Raw genomic sequence first — 24,663 nt, forward strand, 5'->3', positions numbered from 1 at the left:
TAGTTCATGTGACCTATAATAAGCGACTGGCCAATGTGTTCATTAAAAAATTTAACAATAAAAGTTATTACACATTGATTTGCAAATTGCATAGGTATGATATTTATGCACCAATTTAAAGGAGAGTGTTGACTATTTCAGAAAATTTTAGAGATATTAGTATCAAACGCTTTAAATCTTGTATAATAAAATAAAAACTTTTCAATTTCTCACTAATAAAATATTTCGTTGAATATTTATGTTTAATATTATAAATTATACGTTTACTTCATGTTAAAATATTTTAAATAAAATTAAATATTATATATTTTAAGTGATAAAGTTTTATTTTTTTTATATTTTAATTTTTTATTAATATTTATAATATTATATAAAAATAGAAATAGAGAGTGAATAATGAGATTAATAACAAATAATATTATTGTAATAAAAATATATAATTAAAAGATTATTTTATTATTTAAATAAAATTTTAAGAATTATATTATTATTTAATATTATTTTATATAAATTTAATTATTTGATAAGTTATTTTTTTATATAAAATTTAAAATATTATATATAAATATAAATGAAATGTTTGACCGCTCTTTTTATTTATTACGTATAGTTCTGTTTTCAAATCATCCCAAAAGCCCAAATAATGAAATAATCAGAGACGAATTGTGTTGACAGAGGAGATGACTATTTGCTGCCCAATCCAAAATTTGCCACTTTCCTCTCGCTTCACAGCTTATCAATCTGTGATTCTCCACGCTTCTAAGATTTACCCATCAAATTCACCAACATCATTTCTTTCTTTCATAAACCGATCTTCTCTGCAAGTTCCTCGATTTTCACGCCTTTGGAAATCCAAAATAACGGCCATGGAAACCCAGCAAAGTGGAACTGCAGTCTTTAGCTCAGACAGCTCAAGCGCTCCCATGAAGCTATTGTTTGTGGAGATGGGTGTTGGCTATGATCAACATGGGTGTGTTGTTATCTGCCCTTTTCTTTTAAACTCTCTTTCTTCCATTTTCTTTAATCTTCGATGGATACCCATCAGAGATTTCTCTGTGTTGAATCCTCGAAAGCTTCAATTATGAGTAGTTGAATTCATAATTTAATGGTGTGAACTGTATCTCCAGCCAAGATATTACAGCTGCGGCAATGCGGGCATGCAGGGATGCCATCTCTTCCAATTCGATTCCTGCATTTCGCAGAGGTATATTCACTACCTAATGTTACTGAAATTGCAGTTTTTTTCCTTTATCATATATGTATATCAGTTTGTTTTCATTTGAGGGTAATACTTGTATCATGAGAACACAAATATTCAATTTGCGAGGGTATACAACCAGGCGTTGAAAATTTCAAGTTACAAGTTGATAATTTATTTGGCAATTTCAAAGCCTATAATCAGTAAAAAGTTGCATACGAGTGTCTGCAAACTAGTTTGTTTCAGATTAATTCAAGCAAAAGATTTCCTCAATTCTAGTATATAAAAATTTGCCAACTTTTGCTGCTGCAGCATACCCGTCTATGGATGCCATTTGCCTACCTGTTTCGTCCTAAACCCTAGTGTAAATATGCTGTTGAATTGATGAAGGAAAAGTGACCTTCAATAATATCTTCTGAATGCGTCTTAGAACTTAGAAGACATATTTTCACTTGGTAATTTGCATTAGATACCCAAGGTTATGTTATTATGAAACCTGTCACACAAAATATGTTATTTTTTTAGAACTTCATGTTCTTTTGATGCCTTTATTGTGACAATTGTTTCAGTTGCTATAACATGATGACAATTGATGCAGGGTCCATACCTGGGGTCTCATTTGAGCAAATGAAACTACAAATCAAACTGGGAGTTCCACATTCTCTCCACCAATTGTTGGATATTGAAAGGGTCAAGTCTGTCTTTCCTTAGTAAGTGTCAAATCTAATTGGATTCATAAATTTATGTTATTCCCTTGTGGTTTTCTTTGGCATTGTTGATTTTCCTTTATCTGGAATGCTATCATTTCTTTTCTGAAAAGAAAAAGAAAGAAAAAGCTTCTAGTTAATATGATCAAAATAGCTTTTAGCCTTGTAGTTCTAGGCACTCTACTAACAAATTAAGTTAATAATTTTAGCCTTTTTAGGGGAATGTTAATGCTGTACCAGCACTATCAAACTGTGTACTATCCATATGTTTGAAATACGATTCCTTACTATCTGTGATGTTCATTGTTTCTATTCTTCCTATGTGGAGGCTCAACATTTCTAACCTTTACAAATGTTGCCTTGAAATGCAGTGGAAAGATTCTAAATGTCGAAGTTGTGGATGGTGGACTGATATGCTCAAGTGGCGTGTGTGTTGAGGAAATGGGAGATAAGAATGAAGATTGTTATATAGTGAATGCTGCAGTATATGTTGGCTACTAAAATTGTTACCCATGATCCATTTTACCTTGGTGAGGTTAGTTGTCAGTTTTCATTGTGGACAGGTTACATAGTGAATGGAGCAGTATTTGTTGGCTGCTAAAATTGTTAATCATGTTCCTTTTTAGCTTGCTGAGGTTCATTTTCAGTTTTCATCGTGGACATGACTTTAATTTAATTCATTAGAGCTTTCAAATTGACAATATCTTATGAATTTGTGCATGTATTTTTTGTCCTTGATTTAATTTAGATCCTAATTCAACTATGAACTGGCATAAGAGGATTGAGACACGCTTTTGAGTTTAGGCAGTAGAGCACAGGGGAAATTGGGAAAACTATTTGAAATTAGATTTAGACGTACAGAAATTATCTTGGTTGGAGTTTCAGGATTGCATACTCAAACAAATCATAGGTTAGTTGATTTTGGTACGGAATGCTAGTGAGTTGGGGTTAATGAAATGTAGGTCTGCTACGTCTCAAACCACTGAAATACTGTGCAAATACCATGAGAATTTATCTTTGAAAAATTCATCTTTCTTCAGATGAATGATTTAAATGTACCAGTGGTGCTTTCTAGTTTCTATATCTTTGCAGCAGATACCAGAACTGGTGCTTTTGATTGAAACCAGAATGAATTTTCACGTATTGAAGCAGGTGCTAGACTTCAGCTCCTGCTGTTTTTGGGTGTAAGATGTTTTTGGCATCACTAATGCCTCCACACCTTACCTTATTTTTGTTGCAGTGGACATTGTTTTCTCGCCCTGAAGGAAAAAATTACCATAATATCCTTGTTTGGAATGTCCAAAACCCTTGAATCTTTAGAATTGCTTTCAGAAGCTTTTGCTCATGCTTCCTTCAGTGTTCCCAAGTGATTGACATCATTCATTTCTCAGGATCAGAGTCACAGAGCTTGTATGCTTTTACAGTAGAAACCAGTTCTAATAGTGGGAGAGAGACGCATGCAATAACTCTTAAACTATTGTTAACAAGGAAATGGCTTTTAGGAATCAAAACAATTGAGAAATATCCATTGAACTGAAATGTGGAAGTATTATAATTGCAGTAAAAGTTTAATCAAATATCAATACAAATCCAATGATAATTGAACCTAAGTATAGTCCCCAATGAGTATTTAATTTCTTGACACAATCAGAAGAAAGTCATCTGATTCTGAATACCACCTATCTATTCATCACTTTCAGAGCAATTGCTGTGATGAAGAAGAAAATCAATCACTTTGCAATTGATTTCAGTCCCCTTATTATCACCCTACAGGAACAAATCAGAAAAATTCTGCATCTTCTTCAATATACAAATGGTATGAATGGTAAAAATTCATCTGATTTTTCAATCTTGATCTTCACTTCACATGACGAGAGCTGCATACAGGAGTTGGTTCCAGGTATCAGGCAATCCAGGGAGGCACCAGTGGCTGCAGTCTGTGCCAGAGCCTGAACCTCCATAAGTGGAAGGGTGAGCATCTTTTCTTAACTGTGAGAGTGTGGTTATGTCTAGTAGATAAACAGGTTTCTTAATTGTGCTTAACACCTTGTTCACCACTGCAGCAGCTGGTGGTGCACCACCTGGATAAGTAGACCCTGACAGTGGCTCTGCTTCTCCATAACAATTCTTCTTTGGTTGATTCCATTCCCTGCCCCTGGATTTTTTAAACACATACAAGTCATTTGGTAGTTCTTTTTAAGGGTAAATTACATACATGTCCTTCACTTACTCATAATGGGTTGGAGAAATCCCTTGGAAGAAGACTTTGGTTTTGGAAGGATCAACATTAAGATCAACCCATTTTGCCCATGTTGACATTCCTTTATAAAATGCTTCTAATCTGTTCATGTCCTTGTAAATTCCTGTTCCATCACTCACATAGTCCCATCTGCATTTCACAAAATCCATCAGAATTTCATATGCACGCAAATCTTTTCTGGGTTCATAATAGCCATTAGATTGAGATTAATTTGAATGTACGGTTGAGATTTTCCGGTATGAGTCCACCAGTGCCAGGAGTTAAAGATGAGCAAGTCCATTCCTGTCCATGCATTTCCAGATTCAATGGAGTCCAGCTTTAGTACTCTCCCAATACTTTGTTTAACTATGTCAACCAAGTATGGTGTTCTGTACATGAACAGAGTTACTCCATAGTCCTGCACCACCACAATTAATTTTCAATTGAGCCCTTAATTATCGGGTGACACTAAAGAAAGCATGAGGGCAGTATTCGGTCGATTCGGTTTAAAATCGAATTTAAAATTTAACTATTTATAAAATCAAACTAAATTTAGAAAAAATTTATTTAATTTAAATTAATTTGATTCGATTTGATCGATGGATTTTATATTTTTTAAAGGATTTTACGATTCAATTAAATTATTTCAATTTTAATTAAGACTAGTTTGAAGTTTTTTTTTTCATAAAAATTAACACTATTTTTTTTCATTATTTGTTAAATAGATATAATTTTCGATTTTTTTAGATTTTAGTAATAAAATATTATTTTTCATATTTTTAAATGCTTGAAATTATTTATTATTTCTGGAAAAGAACAATAATATATATTTTTTATTTTTCTAAACATGATAAATAATTATAAGTATTTAAAATATGAAAAAATTGTATTTTATTACTAAAAAATATTTTAACCCTTTTGGTAAAAAATTTAAGCAAAAGAAAAGTTGTGGATCAAATTAGATTAAAAATTAAAAAAAAAAATTGCTTATATTGGAAGTTTTTCTAAAAAGTTTTGGGATAAATTTGAAACTTGTCCTACTAAAAGTACAAATCATATGCAATTAGGCTAAAAGGTAAAAACATAGCATTGCACAGGAGATTAGAGATTTCAATTCAAGAAAATCTTATTTTCTTTGCGTTCCAAATTGCAAACCTACAGGCTGGCAGGCTAGTCATCACAGCTGCTAATTGCAAATTGACCATAGGTTTGGCTTTATTATAGGCTATTCTCATTATCACTATCACTGCTATTGGCTTGCAGTTAGGCGTGTTTGGTTTAAATTAAAATAAATTAATTTAATTTAATTTTTTATTTATTTTGATTTGATTTAATTTTTAATTTTAAAAATTATAATTATTTTAATTTGTTTGATTTTAATAAAAAAATTAAAAAATTGAATCAATGATAATAGTATATTATTTTTAATAATATAGAGAAATTAAATTATAATTAAAGTTAAAATATTTTAATTAAATTTTAAAATATTAAAAATAAATTAATTCAAATCAAATAGATTTTTGTATAAAATCAGTTCAGTTTTAAATTCAGCAAAAACAGATATACTATTCTACATGCAAAAGCAGGGCTAACCTATCTACTTCCCTTAAAATTTGCCTTACATATAGTCAGCTATGTCATTAAAATTGGAAAAAGTTAGAACACAACCCTCAACTTTTCATTAAAGTTCAATAAGTTATTATTTAATAAAATATATTTTTTTAATAATAAAAATAATTTCTTTATTTAAAGTATTAAAGTTATCTATTATTTTATTCTTATTTTTTATTTTAATTAAAATAGTAAATATTTTTAATATTTAATATATTTTATTTTTGAAAAAATTATTAGCACATTACTTGTTTGAACTTATTGGAAATTTTATTTGACTTTTAAACTTAGTTTGAAATTTTATTTAGTCTTTTTATTCTTAAAAGCTCTGTTCAATAATTGAGAGAGTTGATTACGAATAATTATTTATTATATTATTTAACTAATCATTATTAGAATAACTGTCAGCAATTAACATTAAGAAAATTATTCAGTCAATTCAAATTAAAATTAAATAAATTAAAAATTAAAATTTTAATATTTATAAAAATTAAATTAAATTAATTTTAAGCCGAAATCGATTTGAATAGAACCGATTTTATTTTAAATTTAATCCGTTAAATTTTTTAATAAATTTTTTATTTTTTATATTTTATTTTTAATATTTTAAAATTTAATTAAAATATTCAACTTTAATTATAGTTTAATTTTTTCATATTATCAAAAATAATATATTATACATCACTAATCAGTTTGATTTAATTTTATTTTTTTTATTATTTTAATTAAAATTAAACCAAATTAATATAACTAAAATTTTAAATTAAAAATCAATTTAAACGAAATGAGTAAAAAATAAAATAAAAATTTTAAATTAATTTAATTCAGTTAATTTTATAAATTTAAATAGAATATTTGTTCAGTATTGTGGAAGAAGTTGAAAATCAAATGAAAAAGAAAAAGCTAACATAAGGAGTTTTGAAGATGTGTGTCCCTTTTTCTAAAAGGCACACCAGACTAATAATTGAACTGTAAAAGATTTGTTTATAAAAAAAAAAAAAAAAAAATCCAAATCTATGCAGATGGATGGAGACATGTAGTGATTGAAAATTTGAATTTTGATTTTTGAAATTTAAAAATAAAAAGTGAAAGAGAGAAAGAAAAGGAAAGAAAGAAAGAAGCTAAACTCACCTCAAAGGTCACAGAATGAAGTGAATCTTGATTCACAGAACTAGTCTTGGTATTTGGGAGAGAAGCATGAATCATGCAAGATAAAGATTCCCACATGTTTAAACTCAGTGAGTCACCCACAAACATTATCTTCTTCCCTCTCCACCTCATCAAAAAATCCTCACCATTGAACCTATCCCCCCAAAAAAACAAAAACAAATTTTTTTTAGAAAAAATTTTTAATTAAAATTAATGAATTGGAGAATAATTATTTACCTGGGTAAGTTGCAGGAGTCAGGTTGCCAAGAATATTTGAGATACTGAGAATCAGGTCTGCCATATTTCTGGCAATTGAACTCATCATCAATGAAGGGACAAGCTGAAGAATCATAAAGAGGATAAGAAGAATCAGCCACCCATCTTCCTTGAAACAAATTGCATCCACTCACTTGCTTTCTCCCTCTCAATCTGCTCACATTGTAGAAGTGCTGCTGTGCTCTTCCTTCTTCCAACAGCAACAGAAGAACTATTGCTTGCATAAGAAAAGAAACCAAGCACCTAAAGCCCATATTTGACTCACAGATGCTGGCTCTGTGAGTTGGGTTTCTATATATATATATATAATATATATATAGGTGGCTTGTGAGATGGCAGAGGGTGGTGGAGGTGGGCGCTGGGCTAGGTGGGTTCACATGGTTGTGTGAAGGACAGAAATGATGTGCATATAATATATACAGAGGAAATGTCTTTCTATTTACTATGAATTCAAAAAATAAATAATCGATAGCATTGAGACGAGCCGTTTAATATTTTAAATTTTTTTTAATTTTTTTTTATATATATTTGGGTAGGAAAAAAAATCATTTTAATATATAAAAAAGGTCTGACATGAGTTAGGAGCAGGGGTGGAGGGACACGTATTAGATCGACGACCGGAAAATGGTTTAAAAGGGATGGAGGTGTCGCAGCGGCGCAGCCGATAACGAAAGAGAAGATCCTGACTCCGCCACTAGTGGAGAAAAACTCTTGGAAGGATTATTGAGGAGAGAAGAGGAGAGGGCGTTGAAATTCTAACTTTTGGGATTTCTTGGAAGTTCTTCTTTTGCTTTCATTGGTCTGCAGTCACGGGCATACTAATCATGTAGTGTGAATTTTGCACATGGTTTAACCATGTGATGAGTTAAATTAATCAAATTCAATTTTAATTAAAATAATATTTAATATCATTTTTTACATCATCAACTTCCACATGTGATTTAAAAAATGACATGTCCATATTGATAATGCCACGTTTGTCGCTAAGCATGATTAATAATTTTAACATATATTAATTTTTTTTTAATTTTGAATAGTAATGCATGGTTGAATATAATATCCACGTCATTATTATTGAAGAAGCCCTTTTTAATTAGGTATTCAATGAAAATATATAAGCTGGTAATCCATCAATTCCATTAACGAAAAATAATTCATTGCATAACTAATCAAGGTGTTCACAACATTAAGCAATCAATGATCTAAAGGAATCTTCCACATAATGGAAGAATCTGGATCCACAACCACACTTCAATCAGACCAATTTTAATTTAATTTAAAAATAAATCAAACCGTTAATTTTAAATTATAACTAAATCAAAATCGATTCATAAATTATTAATTAATTATAATAGAAATCATATAAAATTTATTATATAATATATTTATAAGAGACGGATGTTATAAATTACTTCTTCCATTAATTAGAGATTTTAAATTTAAATTTTAAATATAATATATATTTAAAATTTATAAAAAAACATTTTATCTTAATATATATAATATAAATTAAATTAATTAAATAATATAAAAATATATATAATAAAACCATTCTACATGCATAAATATATTTTAAACTTCTCGAATTAGTAATAATGATCTGAGATCCAGAAAATAGAATTTTACAGAGATTTTATGAATTTTAGAAAAAACTTAGCCTTAAAGCAGGGTATTTCCTTCCTTTTATCCTCTTTCTTCTTCCTCACGCGAGATGGCTTCTCCACTATAGGACTACCTACCTCTTGGTGCAGGTCCGTATGTACGGATAACCCCAATACCCTCCCTGTGTCAAGCAAGCATTTAATTCCCTTCTGCGTGTGAGTGAATAGGGCTGCGAAATGACTGTACCCGCAGTCTTTTCTTCTTGTAACCGGATTTGAGAGAAAATGATCGAAACCTAGGAAAGGGCTGACTTTAAGGCTGAAATGGGCCGGGCCGGTCTAATTGAGTGACTTAAATAGGAGTCCGATCAGGAGGATGAACGGGTTGGACCTGACTTATTCGGAGGCTTAGGAGCCTCCTGATTGTGAGCTGCTACTATCGGCCCGACCTCATAATGAGATGGAGAAATCCAACGATCGTCAAATAATAATAAAGAATTTGCCAAATTGGGACATTCCTGGTAACAAATTGTTAGTTTGCTTAGTTAGTACATTTTCCTTTCCTTCTATTTTCTTCGAGCAAAAGGAACTCTTCTTTCATAATTAATCACCAACCACTAACAAAACCGTCAACTCCAAGCTTAAGATAATGATCATATAACTGATTTTTAAATAATTAATTTTTTCAATTATCTTAAACACAGAGAAAAATATTTTTGTGTCAAACAAACGAAATCAAGATTTATGAAATTCATAAATAAGAAGGTGAATGGAGAATATGGTAAATAGGCATGTTTAATATTTTCTAATATGAAATACTGTATATATTTTTATGCAAAATATATGTTTTAAGAAAATTACTTTATTCTTTTTTTTTTTTTTTTTAAAAAGGTTGTGTTTGTGAGTACAGTGGAATTTGTGCACACAGAAAATTAAAACCAGACATGGAGGCAGAAAAGAACAAGAGGTGAGATCCAAAAGATGGGGCTCCACGCAACATTCAGCCAAAGGCCGACGGTATGAGTCGCAATGTGAGGCGATTGCTTGTCGTTCTCTTCTGGTGACTGCTCAGAAGAGCTCAGCCTGAGCATTCCAATCTTTGGATTTTAGCGTCTCTTTCTTTAATATATATATATTCTTACAAATCCAGAGCCCCATGAACAGAGGAACCCCACCACCGCCTGTTGGCCTAAGCGGTTCACCACTGCCACATTCCCCGTGACTGTGACTCTGACTCCATTAGGCTCATTGCTTGACCTGTCTTGCTTTGGTCCCACCACTACCAGCGACGGGCCTTTCTCTGGGTGCTCCTGGTGCGCTTATTTTCTTTTAGAAAATACCAAAATACAGCAATTATTATTATTATTATTTTATTATTTGGTATTTTTATAAGTAAATTATTATTATGATTATTATTATTTAATTTCAAATAAATTTTGATAACTTTTTATTAATATTTTTTTTATGATATTAATGATAGCAATATCAAATAGAGGTTTAGCCATCTCTAAGATGCCATGGAAACAAAAACGTGGGTCTTAATCACTTTATTGATGAAATAATATTATGGATTCCTTAAGGTTTAGCTTTGAGTAAACATAATTAATGATTGGGCCCCACATAATAGCTGCATATTTTGGAAAATACTTGCAAATTGCTCAACAATAATCTACTAAACTAGTATGACTGAAACAGCTATTGTCCACAGCCTATGGATTGGGTACGTTAAACCATGTAGATGTTTAATTTTTTTGATTGGTTTTAATTTTTATTTTCTAAAATTTAATTATTTTATTTCGATTCGATTTTATAAAAAAATTAATAAAATTAATCAAATTAATTAATAATAATAATTTTTTATATAAAAAAATTATTATAATCAAAATTGAAATATTTTAATTAAATATTAAAATATTAAAAATAAAAAATAAAAAATAAAAAATTCATTAAAAGTTTAAATCTAGGAGCATGCAGTATTCGATTCAAATCGAAAAATCAATCGAATCGATTTAATTTGAAAATTCAGTTCAATTTTTTATTCATTTCAATTTGGTTCAATTTATAATTTTAAAAATTTTAATTATTTCGATTCGGTTCGATTTTAATAAGAAAAAAACTGAACTAAGATAATAATATATTTTTTTCGATAATATGGAGAAATTAAATCATACTAATATTAAAATATTTTAATTAAATTTAAAATATTAAAAATAAAGTGTAAAGTATAAAAAATTTATTAAAAATCAAAACCGATCAAATCAAATCAAATCAAACTGAATCAGACCGATTTAGTTCGATTTTTTATCAAAATCAATTTGGTTCGGTGCGATTATCATAAATACTAAAATTTCAATTTTCAGTTTATTCAATTCGGTTCGATTTTAAATCGAACCGACCGAATACTCACCCCTAATCCAATCAATTAAATTAAACCAAATTGAATTAGATTAGTTGGATTTATATTTATTTCTATATAAAATCAATTTGATTTCTCTTTTATAAATATTAAAATTTTAAATTTTAATTTATTCAATTTATTTAAATTTTAAATTAAATTAATCGAATGGTCAGCTTTAAAAATAATATATTCTCCCACATGATTAACGGATGTAATATTTATATTTAAATAATTAAAATATATATGTATATTTAACAAATAAAATTAGTATTTTAAATTTTATTAAAAATCTAAAAAAGTCAATTTTTCTTTAGCCAAGAGGTAGAAAGATTTCATTATTAAAAATATTAAAATTTTAGGACAGCAGTGGCTGCTGCGGCGGATTTACCCTGAGACAGTGAGGGTAATTTTAAAGTCTTATTTTGTTAAGGGTAATTCAATTAGGAAATTTTAAATTTTGAGGAACTGCTAAAATTATATTTATTTAACTGTTATTTTTATTTAATTTCTTAATAAGTTAAGAACACTTTTTCTTTTAATGAAGAGAAAATAAAATAAATAGACTTTAAATATTATTAGCATGATAAAAAAAAAATAAAACAGGACCACAGCCCCATATACAGCGGTTGGGGAGGGTGGGGCAATGGTGATATCATATTCATATGATGGATCTGGTGGAGCAACGTTGAAGCTTGAAAAGGAAAGAAACTCTCAACCAATTTAAAAAGGTGGCGAAGGTGGGCTACAGTCAAGCAAGTGGGCTGTGCGGCGCTAATGGCGATGGCCCACTGAGATGGTTTTTTTTCTAAGTTGCGTATTACATAAGCCTAGGCGTCACAATCCTTTTGCCTGTGAGAGCTTGGTGTTTTGTCCACTCCTAATCATCAAAACTACCCTCTTAGTTTTTTTCAGGTCAGCTTTGCATTTTGCGTCAATAACATAAAATAAGATCGACATGCCAGTTTGGTTTTAGCTTGTTTCTATAAACCCATTTCCTTTGTTTCTGGATTCAATAAAGTTAGCTTGTTTACTCTTAAACGAGCCCAATTGGTAAGAATAAAAATGCATTATTTCGGTCTACTTTATTTAGCTATAAGCGAAAAGTCTTGTTTAGTTGGGAATAGATATATTAAAATAGTATAATTTTAAAATTTAAATTTGAACTTAAAAAAAATTAAAAATCAAATCAGTTTGACTGAATAACTGAATGGAGAAAGTAAATATCATATCAATTGGATTTAGTTATTCTATTTAAATCCATTATCGTTCTCCCTCACCCATATTTCTTTGAAAACCAAATTCAAACTAGAAAAAATAGCAAGCTCGAAACTGTAAATAAATTAAATTATTCGTGAATGATTTGAGATTCAGTTCAATAAAAATTCGATCGGACTCAATTTAATTTCTAAACGAGCTGAACTCAAACTTAATTTTTAGACTCATTTATTAAATGAGTCAAATTTGAGTTTCATAGTATTCGGCTTATTAAAGTTCGTGAGCAGACTCGTTAAGGGACTGTGAACAGTCTCCTCGTTAAGAGATTCATGAACAAACTCTTTAAAATATTCATGAACAAACTCATTAAAGCTTTTAATAATCTATTGTTGTTATTATCATTACTTTCATATGCTTATACATGTATTTGTATGTATTTGTTTGTTATTTTTTTACTTAATATTATTTGCATAATTTTATAAATTAAAATTTTTAATAATATATATATAATTATATAATTTAAATTGATTATACTTATATTAATATATTTATTTTATGTAATATTTTATATTTATATTATATGTATAGTATTTTTTATATAATAAAATAATTTAATATAAATTATATATTTAAATAAAAATAAATAATGATATATGAATACCATATGAATAATCAACTATAATATATTAATAAATTTTATATAAAAATATTTATTAATACTCCCAATAAAATTAAAATTATTTAATTTAAAAAACTATTTCTTACTGTATAGACCGTTTATATATAAATTTATATATTTATTATATATATTTTAATTAATTTTTCATATAATATAAATATTTAAATAAATAATTATTAAATTTAATATTATATCGTTAATTTTATATAATTAATTAAAAATTTATAATTAGTATTTAAATAATATATATTATTTGATGTTATAAATAAATAAATATTTAATTATTAAAATTTAAATAATAAATAATAATAAAATTTAATTATTTATTGTTGACGAGAATATAACCCAAAACTTTTAAAAATTCTCTTTTATTAACTACTAGATCACAAATCTATTTTCGTAAAATTACTACGCATTTTATATATAAAATATTAAAAATTATTAAAATAATATTCCCTATTTCACATCAAAAATTTATAAAGTTGAAAAAATAAAAATCTTCAATAAATAAATATTTCACTTTCTATTATATTTTAAATTAAAAATTTATTTACAGTAAAATTTAATTAAATTATATTTAATTTTATTAAAGTTCTATTTACTTTTTAATTTAAAATTTTAATATTTAAAAGTTTAAATTAATTAAATTTTATTAATAAATTTTTAATTTCAAGTACGATCTTTAATTACTTTCATTATTAGTTTAAACGAATTTTTTAATTAAATTTTTAAATTTAAATTTTAATTAGATTCATTATTAATTTAACCGATTGTTTTTACAAATCTAACTAAATATTAGAGTTGGAATAAAATTCGAATTCGAATTCCAACTTATAAGATTTGATTTGAGTTTTACCATTACACTCCTGTGACTTTGTTAATAGTCACGGATTCTAGAAGCTGGTCGGAAATTGGATTATCATGGGCCGATTTTAATGGATCAAATGGGCCCGTTATTGACCTATACAGAATTCGTTTTCTTGCACTGTTGAACAGTTGTGGGGACAACAAAACTCTGAAACACCAAGAACCGAATCGCAGAAAAGAATGGCAGCTTCATTGTCCGCGGTTTCATGTTCACTGCCACATTGGGTGTCAATTCGAAGCGTAGCAACTGCTCGTGGCCCATCAGCTTCTCTGGCACTCATCACTGGTTCATATCCAAGAAGCAATTTGTCGGTGAGTATGATGAGAAACTCTACAGCTCGCTCAGGACTGATTGACTGCTCCTTTCTCTCTTCTTCTCTCGCATTCCCTTCTTCGTTCTCAGGTAGCTAACCCATCTCTAATTTTGCCTTGATTATTGTTATTCTATGATTCTGACTTCAATTGAATAGTTGTTATATTGCCTGATGGTGGAAGATTTGAGTGTGTATCTCCCTTTTATTGCATTCTTGCTTTGATACAATAGACTTGTGAATTTCTCTGTTCGAGAACTTAATGTTGATTGGAAATGTTAATTGAATTTTGCTTCTGGAATTGTTTTGGTTAGCATGAGAAGAGATAATTATTAATTTATGAAAAAATGATTGAAGTAAAATTTGGTTATTTTAACTACTAAATTAATTTTGAATTTAACTAAGCAATTTAGGGTAGTTAGATGTTGGACGATTAATTTAGAATCCTGTTACTATAGTGTGGCCAGGCTTGCAGCACGTTAATACATTAGATAATAATCTCATTAATTTTGTGTAGTATACATATGTTAATGATTCCTTTTGCAATAACACATTTTCTTGCATCCCTAGTGAGTTTGGTGCGTAGTTACCAGATTCTCTCAACCCCAAACTGCCTTCCGGGTACTACATACAGAAACACAATACTTTTGTGTCTCAAATTATTTGGAGATGTGATCTAATTCACCAAAATAAAGGTTACAACAAGAAATGAAAAGATGGAAGGAAAGAGGAAAGAAGAAAGATAAAAAAATATGCAAGTGTGCAATAGCATGCAGGCACAAAGAGAAGAGGCAGAAAAGGAGGAAGAAGAAAAGCTATAACAAAAGATAAATAAAAAGAAGAAAATACATTTTAAAACACTTAATGTGAGGTAGTAGATTTAAATGTTAGTGGAATAGGTGGAAATCTTAACTTGGGAGTATAAATTACTATTTTATTTATTAAACTTTAAAATATTTTTAGAAAATATTTATCAATTATTAGTCATATATTTAATTATGTAAACATTATATTATAAACATATTTATATATCCCAAATTAAATTGGCATACCAACTATACTTACCACTAGTCAAATTATCGTACCTATTAAGCCTATCCCCTAATGTGTATCCTATATTTCATTAATTGGCTTGCCATGTACCATGTACCTGCACCACCACTCAAGAGTACTATGATCTAGGTAACTATGGTTTGGCAGAGCATGTAGCAGTAGTACTGTTCCTCTATCAGATGGGTTTACCTGCGATAGCATTGTCATTTTATGATAGAACAAACATATTGAGTTATATAATGCCTAGACTTCAACGGAATCATTTGTAGCTCAAAGATATGATTTAACTTGTTGCTGAAGTCCAACTTTCTTCTGTTTCAGAAGAAGGTTTGTCATTCCTCTAGTACATTTTATGTGCTATAGTAGCAACATGAGTGTGCAATGTTCTTTAAGAGCTTAGTTTAGTGTACTTAATACTGAAAGAAGCATTGAAATAATAAAAATAATGATAAGAAAACAGTTTAATCACTTAGCACTTAATGTAACCCATACCCACTGTTTTGCAGGTTTATCTTTGGGATTAGATTTGAACTCTAATTGGGTAAGAAAAGAGAGAGGCAATGGCCTAGTAGTCAGAGCTGGAAAGGCTGCTCTTTGTCAAACCAAGAGGAACAGGTCTCGGAAGTCTCTGGCCCGGACTCATGGTTTCCGTCGACAGATGAGAACCACCAGTGGAAGGGCAGTGTTGAAACGTCGACGTGCCAAGGGTAGATGGGTCCTTTGCACCAAGTCCAACCCTAATTCAGGAAAACGTCATCTTTAAATTAGTCTGGTAGGTTCTTTTGATGAAGCGTAATGGTGCCTACTAATTGTTTTTGTACACTAGATACCTTTGCAAGTTTGTAGTCAAGGATATTATCCCAAATTTTTTATTTGTAAAGCCCTTCATGCATCAATTCATGCTTTCTGCCTTGATTTACTTCTGTCATTCTCATCTTATGCTTTCAGTGTTACCAGTTTTTATGGGGCCAATATTATTCTTCAGGTGGTCTCTAGGTTCAGCTACCTGTCCTCAACCCGGAATGATTTGACACTTTTATCAATTTCTTTTTAGTATTCAATATTTACTTAGCCCTCTCTCCTCATACAAGTATTAAGATTCAGCAGTTAGGCCACAATTTTGTTGTAAAATTTTAAAACCATCATCCGGAGCCTCATTCATCCGTATTTTATCATCTTCTTCATGGGATAGATTTAGCTTGTAAAAGCTTACAAGCATTCCTGGCAGTTATAGTTTGATTCTTCTCCTTTCAGATCTAAGAGCTGGTTTGAGTTATTTTTGTGTAGCTGCTATTATGCTCTTAGAATTCCCAGGATGTCAGATATGATATTAAGTGTTAAATTTATTTGATAGTAGAACAGCAGATCGCTGATAAAGATAGTAGAACAGCAGATCGCTGATAAATATATTGGTCTCTGAAATAAATGAGCTTACAGCATTTTAGTTCTCCCATAAGCATACTACTGCAGTTATTTTGTTTTTAAAATTTTGAGATGTAGAACACGGGATACTGTCGAAGCATATGATTTTTTTGTTTCAAACTCCAAATTTCTGCAAGTTAGAAGAATTCTTTTATGTATTAAATCTAGCTGCAAAATTAGATATCATATGTCAATTTATAAAATTGATCTTCTTAGCAAGTTGATCCATTTCTCTTAGTTGATTAGGTAGAATCATCTGACATTTTGCTACATGGAAAACAATAAATGCATCAAAGGGTCAACAGAAATCTCTCTCAATTTTCATCTCTCTGAAGTTTCTTAATTGAAACAGATGGTGTATAAAGCTTCAAACCATAGATAACAATAACATTAACTGCAGAAAATGGGAGACTTTGCCCGAATAACCGACCAAACAGTTTACCATATTTCAACTTGTCATTTTTATGTTGCTGTTTCTTGCTTTGAGGTGTAAATACAAAGAAGTAAACGCAATCCAATCCATTTCCAAATCAGAAGCTTTCATATGCATAAAAATTGCAATAAAAGAGTCTGTTTGACATTAAGAAACAAGAGTTAACTTTAGGAGAACCTGGAAGAAGACAAGAGGCACTGGCTGGCGTGCCACTGCCTCCTCATCATCGACAGGCACATCTTCATAACCGGAGATCTTGGCAGTGTCGTAATCTGCTGCTTTTTTAGAGTTGCAATTTCCATCTAACTATCCGGTAGGGGAACAATGAATTCAAAAGGCAGCATCCACAAGACCACCCTCACAACCTAGGTCCATTCCACTCGTGTCACAATCAACCAATTTTTGGTCTGAAAGAGAGATCAACTTCTCAGTTGAGAGTTTTGTAATCTCTTCCATTGCTGCCACTGCAGAAAAAGCCCAACTACATCCTGCAATTTGCATATAATTCACACAAGATCTAGCAGAGGTTTCAATTAGTATACCATTGAATTGAAAAATGTATACAATTAACAGTGGTTATCTATAACAAGTTTATGTGATTTATTGCATTGACCTTGGTCTTTGATAGGGTTAACAGCAAGATGCAACTGCAGTGACATTTTCATACTTGAATGACTCTGTTCTGGATGCACTTGGATCAGAAGCCATCCTGTACCTGTCATGCGAGGCACAATTTCTTCATGAGTGAGGTCTATATAATCAATGATGCCTAGCTTTTAAGGCTTATTCTCAGCTTTGTTTATAATGACAGGTTAGTCACTTTTCTACTGGTATGAGAAGCAGCAGAGTTTATTTTGCTCATTGGCCCTGGAGTTATCTTCAGGCCAAAGAGTTCTCAAGTTAGAACTCTAGTAGGAGCTAATAGTACCAAAAAGTACGGTAATTTTAGACCAAGTTTTTATGGTTGTATAGAGTATATGCCTCTCTTATGTCCGGTCTCATCCATAACTTACCTCTTGAAAAATGGGCCATCCATGAAAATGGATCCGGTTGACATTAGACGATTTGAGAGCAGAAGGACTTTCAGGGGAAGAAATAACATTCAAAGGCAGACAGCAGAAACTTTACCAGCCATTATATTGTTTAGGATTTCTCATTTGTTTGCATCTGCTTTATTCATTATCACGAGGACTTATCATATTTTGATTGACCTCAAATTTAACTCATGTAGAGGTGTCTTTGACAATGAAATTATCTGTCAGTAATAATAATTCCTAGGGTTTCTTCATAGCCACCAGCTTTTCCAGACTTTACATTTTAAATTGAATTTGCTTGTTCTACAGAGAAGATATATTGATGGCTTTAATATTATGTTTCGAAATTACATTTTTAATTGCCTAAAAGTGAGGGACTTCATCTGCTAAACCTAACAGCAACTTGTAGTTTAAATTTTGTGATTTGGGTGCAACTTTGATGCTTGGACTTGGAGTGCAACTAAAAGATTGAAAGAGGAATCACCACCCATTTCATTATCAAAGTAAAACGTTATATACATTCACACAGCAGTGGGCAATAATAGAAATTTAAGGTCCACACATCTTTACTATGCTGCAATTTATGCAGTTGGATAGGAAGGCTCCATGGCTATTCCACAAAGACCTTCCTTAGCATCAATGTCTCTTTCCATTCTTATGTATCCATCCTCACCCCATGAAGTTCCCCATGAGTTCTTCACTAACCAATACTTTTTACCATCATCACTTGTCCCATACCCCACTGCAGTAACTCCATGGTCTAGCTCAGTTCCACAATCTCCTGTAAACACCCCACTTGAGTAGAACTGAAAGGCAGATCCACTGGCATCAATTGCCACAGAAACTGGCTGCTTGGCTACCGCCTTTCGTAGTGACTCCTCGCTGTTGGCAGGAACATCTTCATAACCTGTAATCTTGGCTGCATGGTTAGATGCCTTCCCATTGTTGCAAGTGCCATCCACTCCTTGGTAGGGATAGTTTGCTTCGGTTGTTAGGCCTCCATTCTTTATGATGAATTTAAATGCATCATCCATAAGGCCTCCTTCACAGCCTTGATCTTCACCACTCGTGTCACAATCAACTAATTCTTGCTCCGAAAGAGAGATCAACTTGCCTGTTGAGAGCTTTGTAATGCCTTCCATGGCTGCCACAGCAGAAAATGCCCAGCAACATCCTATAATTTTTTCATAATAATACATGGTTAAGTGAGTAAAAGGAAAATCATAGTACCATGTAAATAGAATAGGCTATTGTGCCTTACCACATTGGCTTTGGTCCTTGATGGGTGTGACAGCTCCTTTCTTTGTCCAATCAATGGAAGTTGGCACTGTAGTGACATTTTCATACCTAAACGGTGATGTTTCAGGTGTCTTAAAAATGGAAGAACTTCTGTATCCATTTTTGGAATTCCTGAATTCTTCATTAGTAAGGTCTGCAAATGCATTGACGCCAAGCTTGTAAGGCCTATGCCCAGCATTGTTGAAGGATTCAATGAACTCCACATTCTCCTTGAATATATTAAAGCGTCTTTCCTTCTCAGCATTATCTTTATATACACGTCCATATTTAGCAATCCAAATTTCATGCTTCTCAGCCATGGTTGCATCCTTCAGCGAGCGGGACCAGGCTTGAGACACCCAGAGCCCCACTACCAAAACCACCATAAAAATTAGCTTGTTTTCAAGAATTGCAGCCATTGTTCTGCCAAGTAAATATAATATTGCTGTTGAAGCTGGTGATTACAGGTGAAGAGTTTGTAGAGTGTCCGGCACATTAGTTCTTTGAGGACTAAGGTTATTTATAGTTGTGTATTAGTCCTTCCATGGGATTCCTTCATAGTTGCACTCCCATACTACCTGGTGAATCCGGCAAGTCGTGAATGATGTTGACAAATGAATTTCAGTTTGTTGACGTTGCTACTTTCTATGAGTTTCAACTTCCACGTTATCTAGATTTTGTAGTGTTATGAGAAGCTGTGTTCCTGTTTCTTGGGAGTTGATTTGTCTAATGATTAAGCTGTCTTTTTGTTGGTTCGTTAGGCTTTAGTCCAAGACTGATCAATTGTCTTTTGTATTCTATGACTAAGACCCTTGTTTTCCAATTGTATGTAACAACTAATGAAAACTGAGAAGCTTTTGTGCAAATATGCTCTAGGCATTCTAGACCGCAGTCCAAAATCTCCATTACAACATTGCATGATCAATTATCTATCATGAAAACTCCTTTTCTAGATGATCTATCTTCAAGTTCTGAATGCTTTGAGAGTCTCAATGCTGACCTACAAAGTATCTGGAAAGCTTCTTATTTTGTTCTATCCTCTTCTAAAATTTGCGACTAGCTTTCTGGGAAGTTGGATAAATGCATTTTTGGAGCTAGACTTGTAGCCATAAAATTTTCTGTTAGAATGTAGTTACTAGAAAATAGAACATTGAATGGAAACTTGAATTGTCGAGACCCAAAATAAGTCCATGCAGAAATATTCCATTAGTTTTAACAATTTTATTTTGCATTTATTCACTTGTCTTTCCTTGTGTTAATTTCTTTTTGCCACAGGACTTAGCATACAGCTTCAGCTACTCAAGCCTATGCAGGGACCCATGCTCACCTCAAGTGATGAAGATGTTGAGGAAGGCTCTATTGGATTTTCAGTGGTAGGAGTTGAAAGAATAATGGCTAATAGACAAAACGCAGCGCGATAAATATGGGTTAATGAAACGGTGCGTATAAAGAAATGCACAGGGATGAATTTCGGCGTCTCTTTCTAAGGCTATGTCGAACTGATGTCGAACTAAAAAAACACCTAACTGATGCCGAATTGGAAAAAATCGAAGTGGTGCTGAATTGGGAAACACCGAATTGATATCGAACTAAAAAGTCATGCCTTCCACATACATCAGATTACGAAAAAGAATTTAAGCGGGAAACAAATAGTTAATTATGAAAGTAGTTAGCACTTTGTTGAGTAGAACCTCTAGATCATTCTAGTAGCTTCTGCTTTTATATATATAAGTTAACACAAAGCAAGCAATATATATGAATTTTTTCTCTCTTCTATTTTCTATTATAGTTATTACATTCTATTCATGGTATCAGAGCTTGATAATCAAGTTTCTGTAGTAGTTATGGCTAGTACCAGTAATGTGACCCCAACTATGAATCAGAAGGGCCACCTCACTCTGCATAATTCTGATTCTCCAGGAGCAGTGTTGGTGAGCATACTACTCATTGGAGAAAATTACCTGACTTGGAGCATATCGATACTGACTACACTGCGAACCAAGGATAAAGTTGGTTTTGTAATGGAAAAATAAAAGAAATTTGAGGAAGACTCTCAGGATTTTGAACAATGGCAAAAAGTCGATAGCATGGTAATTTTTGTATACCATGACTTTTCCTGAACTATGGGAATAGTTGACTCAACATTTTAGAGGCAGCAATGGACCTCAGATCTACTAGATCGTGAGAAATAAGCTTATTCCAACAAGGCAACATGAATGTAATGGTTTATTTTACTAGACTCAATAAATTTTGGGATGAATTAACTTGTGTCAGACAACCTATTTGTACTTGTGATGCTGCAAAAGAGATGAGTGACATCTGTGAAAGCGATAAATTGATCTAGTTCCTCATGGAATTAAATTCATTATATGATCACGTTAGGAATCAAATCCTCCTCATGAATCTGTTTTTCCCATTGAATTGTGCATATGCCATGGTATTGAGAGTTGAAAAACTAAAAAAGGTTAACACAAATCATAAAATTGTGTTTGATATACAAATCATATGCCATGGTTTCTTGGAAGTATACTTCTAAGGAATTAATTTGACGGAAACTAGATATAATTATGATTGGTATATAAATCATAAAATTATTTTTAATTGGTAAAAGATGATAATATCTATAATATAATTTCAAATGTAATAAATTAAGAGATAAATTGATAAATTCAATACAAATTAATCCTTCCCAAAATTTTGCTACGAAAGTCATGATCGAAATAATTTCCCATAAATTAACTTAAAATGCAAACCAAAAAAAGAGTTTTTGCACTTTTCTGAAAAGTGTCACTCCCTTACTTTATTTACCCTCAATCAAACAAGACTTAATATTTACACTTAGAATGCATATCATACTATGCTACTATTTAGTCCTCCCCTTATTTATTATTTTCAATAAAAAAATATTTTTATTTTTCTCATCTTCCATATTTCAAATCAAAGTCTTTACCCAAAATTTTTCTTAAAATTTTCATTTATTATTTAATTTAATTTTTTACATTATTTATATTATTATAGAGTGATAATTTTTTTATCTCACTTAGTTACTAATCTATTTATGTGATTAAAATTATATATTAAATTATTTAAATTTATATATCTTTTTTAAAAAAATACTTTATGTGTAATGTTAATTTATTTAATGGTTTTATGGACTATTTAAATTAAGAAAAAATACAAAATATAAATTAAAAAATATGGGTTTAATAGGTAATAGGTTAGATTATTAATTTAAAAAATCTTAAATATGAAAAGTATGAGTTTGATTTGTGCTGCTGGTGCAATTTGAAGGCGAAATTTTTTTTATTAGACATGAAAATTAGGTAGCGAACCATTGGCATTAAACATAGTGCTTCTACATATAAAGAATAAGTCATTTTGAGCATTCAATATCAAGATTCAATAGAAAAATCCAAACCCACCTAAATTTCTATACGAGAAGCATAATATTATTCTGACAACATTCAGGAAAAAAAAAAAAAACATTCAGGAAATACTTGGACTCTAGAGCTTGTAGCTATGAAATTATCTGTCAGCAACCATAATTCCTAGGATTTAATCTCTTACATAGCCACCAGCTTTTCTAGACTTTACATTTTAAATTGAATTTGCTTGTTCCACAGAGAAGATATATTGATGGCTTTGCATGCAACTTTGATGCTTGGACTTGGAGTGTAAGTAAAAGATTGAAAGAGGAAAAATCACCCATTTCATTATCACAGTAAAACTTTATATACATTCACACAGCAGCTGGCAATAATAGAAATTTAAGGTCCACACATCTTTACTTTGCTGCTATTTATGCAGTTGGATAGGAAGGCTCCATGGCTATTCCACAAAGACCTTCCTTAGCATCAATGTCTCTTTCCATTCTTATGTATCCATCTTCACCCCATGAAGTTCCCCATGAGTTCTTCACTAACCAGTACTTTTTACCATCATCACTTGTCCCATACCCCACTGCAGTAACTCCATGATCTAGCTCAGTTCCACAATCTCCTGTAAACACCCCACTTGAGTAGAACTGAAAGGCAGATCCACTGGCATCAATTGCCACAGAAAGTGGCTGGTTGGCTACCGCCTTTCTTAGCGACTCCTCGCTGTTGGCAGGAACATCTTCATAACCTGTAATCTTGGCTGCATGGTTAGATGCCTTCCCATTGTTGCAAGTGCCATCCACTCCTTGGTAGGGATAGTTTGCTTCGGTTGTTAGGCCTCCATTCTTTATGATGAATTTAAATGCATCATCCATAAGGCCACCTTCACAGCCTTGATCTTCACCACTCGTGTCACAATCAACTAATTCTTGCTCCGAAAGAGAGATCAACTTGCCTGTTGAGAGCTTTGTAATGCCTTCCATGGCTGCCACAGCAGAAAATGCCCAGCAACATCCTGCAATTTTTTCATAATAATACATGGTTAAGTGAGTAAAAGGAAAATCATAGTACCATGTAAATAGAAGAGGCTATTGTGCCTTACCACATTGGCTTTGGTCCTTGATGGGTGTGACAGCTCCTTTCTTTGTCCAATCAATGGAAGTTGGCACTGTAGTGACATTTTCATACCTAAACGGTGATGTTTCAGGTGTCTTAAAAATGGAAGAACTTCTGTATCCATTTTTGGAATTCCTGAATTCTTCATTAGTAAGGTCTGCAAATGCATTGACGCCAAGCTTGTAAGGCCTATGCCCAGCATTGTTGAAGGATTCAATGAACTCCACATTCTCCTTGAATATATTAAAGCGTCTTTCCTTCTCAGCATTATCTTTATATACACGTCCATATTTAGCAATCCAAATTTCATGCTTCTCAGCCATGGTTGCATCCTTCAGAGAGCGGGACCAGGCTTGAGACACCCAGAGCCCCACTACCAAAACCACCATAAAAATTATCTTGTTTTCAAGAATTGCAGCCATTGTTCTGCCAAGTAAATATAATATTGCTGTTCAAGCTGGTGATTACAGGTGAAGAGTTTGTAGATTGTGTCTGGCACGTTAGCTCTTTGAGGACTAAGGTTATTTATAGTTGTGTATTAGTCCTTCCATGGGATTCCTTCATAGTTGCATTCCCATACTACCTGGTGAATCCGGCAAGTCGTGAATGATGTGGACAATTGAATTTCAGTTTGTTGACGTTGCTACTTTCTATGAGTTTCAACTTCCACGTTATCTAGATTTTGTAGTGTTATGAGAA

At 31.4% G+C, this 24,663-nt stretch overlaps 5 protein-coding genes across 7 annotated transcripts; 2 read left to right on the top strand and 3 right to left on the bottom strand.

Annotated features, from left to right (window-relative positions):
• Window positions 1–617: 617 nt before the first annotated feature.
• LOC110603906 lies at window positions 618–2,608 on the top strand. The gene is made up of 4 exons (XM_021741912.2): window positions 618–970; window positions 1,128–1,204; window positions 1,797–1,908; window positions 2,277–2,608. The coding sequence occupies exons 1-4, from the start codon at window positions 681–683 to the stop codon at window positions 2,404–2,406; spliced, it is 609 nt and encodes a 202-aa protein (XP_021597604.1). The 5' UTR covers window positions 618–680; the 3' UTR covers window positions 2,407–2,608.
• An 825-nt stretch (window positions 2,609–3,433) lies between these two features.
• Window positions 3,434–7,607, bottom strand: LOC110603905 (protein trichome birefringence-like 37). Its single transcript, XM_021741911.2, has 5 exons — window positions 7,142–7,607; window positions 6,887–7,058; window positions 4,387–4,562; window positions 4,136–4,294; window positions 3,434–4,060 (listed from the first exon to the last, which is right to left on the bottom strand). The coding sequence occupies exons 1-5, from the start codon at window positions 7,432–7,434 to the stop codon at window positions 3,769–3,771; spliced, it is 1,092 nt and encodes a 363-aa protein (XP_021597603.1). The 5' UTR covers window positions 7,435–7,607; the 3' UTR covers window positions 3,434–3,768.
• Window positions 7,608–14,052: 6,445 nt separating this feature from the next.
• LOC110602837 (50S ribosomal protein L34, chloroplastic) lies at window positions 14,053–21,384 on the top strand. Of its 3 annotated transcripts, XR_002486035.2 has the most exons (4): window positions 14,053–14,343; window positions 15,811–16,076; window positions 17,788–17,970; window positions 20,747–21,384. XR_002486035.2 is itself a non-coding variant. In XM_021740417.2 (3 exons), the coding sequence occupies exons 1-2, from the start codon at window positions 14,121–14,123 to the stop codon at window positions 16,065–16,067; spliced, it is 480 nt and encodes a 159-aa protein (XP_021596109.1). In that variant the 5' UTR covers window positions 14,053–14,120; the 3' UTR covers window positions 16,068–16,076; window positions 20,747–21,376. The 3 variants fall into 3 exon arrangements, 2 of the variants coding, with proteins under 2 accessions (XP_021596109.1, XP_021596108.1); XM_021740417.2 differs by lacking the exon at window positions 17,788–17,970 and having other exon boundaries at window positions 20,747–21,376; XM_021740416.2 differs by lacking the exon at window positions 20,747–21,384 and having other exon boundaries at window positions 17,788–18,455.
• Window positions 18,662–19,953, bottom strand: LOC110602838 (senescence-specific cysteine protease SAG39). Its single transcript, XM_021740418.2, has 2 exons — window positions 19,455–19,953; window positions 18,662–19,367 (listed from the first exon to the last, which is right to left on the bottom strand). The coding sequence occupies exons 1-2, from the start codon at window positions 19,888–19,890 to the stop codon at window positions 18,775–18,777; spliced, it is 1,029 nt and encodes a 342-aa protein (XP_021596110.1). The 5' UTR covers window positions 19,891–19,953; the 3' UTR covers window positions 18,662–18,774.
• A 1,580-nt stretch (window positions 21,385–22,964) lies between the features above and the next one.
• LOC110604190 (senescence-specific cysteine protease SAG39) lies at window positions 22,965–24,455 on the bottom strand. Its single transcript, XM_021742325.2, has 2 exons — window positions 23,951–24,455; window positions 22,965–23,863 (listed from the first exon to the last, which is right to left on the bottom strand). Exons 1-2 carry the CDS (start codon window positions 24,384–24,386, stop codon window positions 23,271–23,273), a joined length of 1,029 nt encoding a protein of 342 aa, XP_021598017.1. The 5' UTR covers window positions 24,387–24,455; the 3' UTR covers window positions 22,965–23,270.
• Window positions 24,456–24,663: the final 208 nt, after the last annotated feature.

This window comes from Manihot esculenta, chromosome 16 (assembly GCF_001659605.2).
Source record: "Manihot esculenta cultivar AM560-2 chromosome 16, M.esculenta_v8, whole genome shotgun sequence".
NCBI classification, from domain to species: domain Eukaryota; kingdom Viridiplantae; phylum Streptophyta; class Magnoliopsida; order Malpighiales; family Euphorbiaceae; genus Manihot; species Manihot esculenta.

Excerpts from the sequence above, each read along its gene's own strand:
- LOC110602837 (XM_021740417.2), top strand. The coding sequence starts at position 14,121 with ATGGCAGCTTCATTGTCCGCGGTTTCATGTTCACTGCCACATTGGGTG. Across the intron at positions 14,344-15,810 it reads ATTCCCTTCTTCGTTCTCAG|GTTTATCTTTGGGATTAGAT; the intron begins GTAGCTAACCCA and ends ACTGTTTTGCAG.
- LOC110604190 (XM_021742325.2), bottom strand. The coding sequence starts at position 24,386 with ATGGCTGCAATTCTTGAAAACAAGATAATTTTTATGGTGGTTTTGGTA. Across the intron at positions 23,864-23,950 it reads CAAGGACCAAAGCCAATGTG|GATGTTGCTGGGCATTTTCT; the intron begins GTAAGGCACAAT and ends AAAAAATTGCAG.
- LOC110603905 (XM_021741911.2), bottom strand. The coding sequence starts at position 7,434 with ATGGGCTTTAGGTGCTTGGTTTCTTTTCTTATGCAAGCAATAGTTCTT. Across the intron at positions 4,563-6,886 it reads TTCATTCTGTGACCTTTGAG|GACTATGGAGTAACTCTGTT; the intron begins GTGAGTTTAGCT and ends GTGGTGGTGCAG. Across the intron at positions 4,061-4,135 it reads ATTTCTCCAACCCATTATGA|GGGCAGGGAATGGAATCAAC; the intron begins GTAAGTGAAGGA and ends TAAAAAATCCAG.
- LOC110603906 (XM_021741912.2), top strand. The coding sequence starts at position 681 with ATGACTATTTGCTGCCCAATCCAAAATTTGCCACTTTCCTCTCGCTTC. Across the intron at positions 1,205-1,796 it reads GATTCCTGCATTTCGCAGAG|GGTCCATACCTGGGGTCTCA; the intron begins GTATATTCACTA and ends CAATTGATGCAG. Across the intron at positions 1,909-2,276 it reads GTCAAGTCTGTCTTTCCTTA|TGGAAAGATTCTAAATGTCG; the intron begins GTAAGTGTCAAA and ends CTTGAAATGCAG.
- LOC110602838 (XM_021740418.2), bottom strand. The coding sequence starts at position 19,890 with ATGGCTGCAATTCTTGAAAACAAGCTAATTTTTATGGTGGTTTTGGTA. Across the intron at positions 19,368-19,454 it reads CAAGGACCAAAGCCAATGTG|GATGTTGCTGGGCATTTTCT; the intron begins GTAAGGCACAAT and ends AAAAAATTATAG.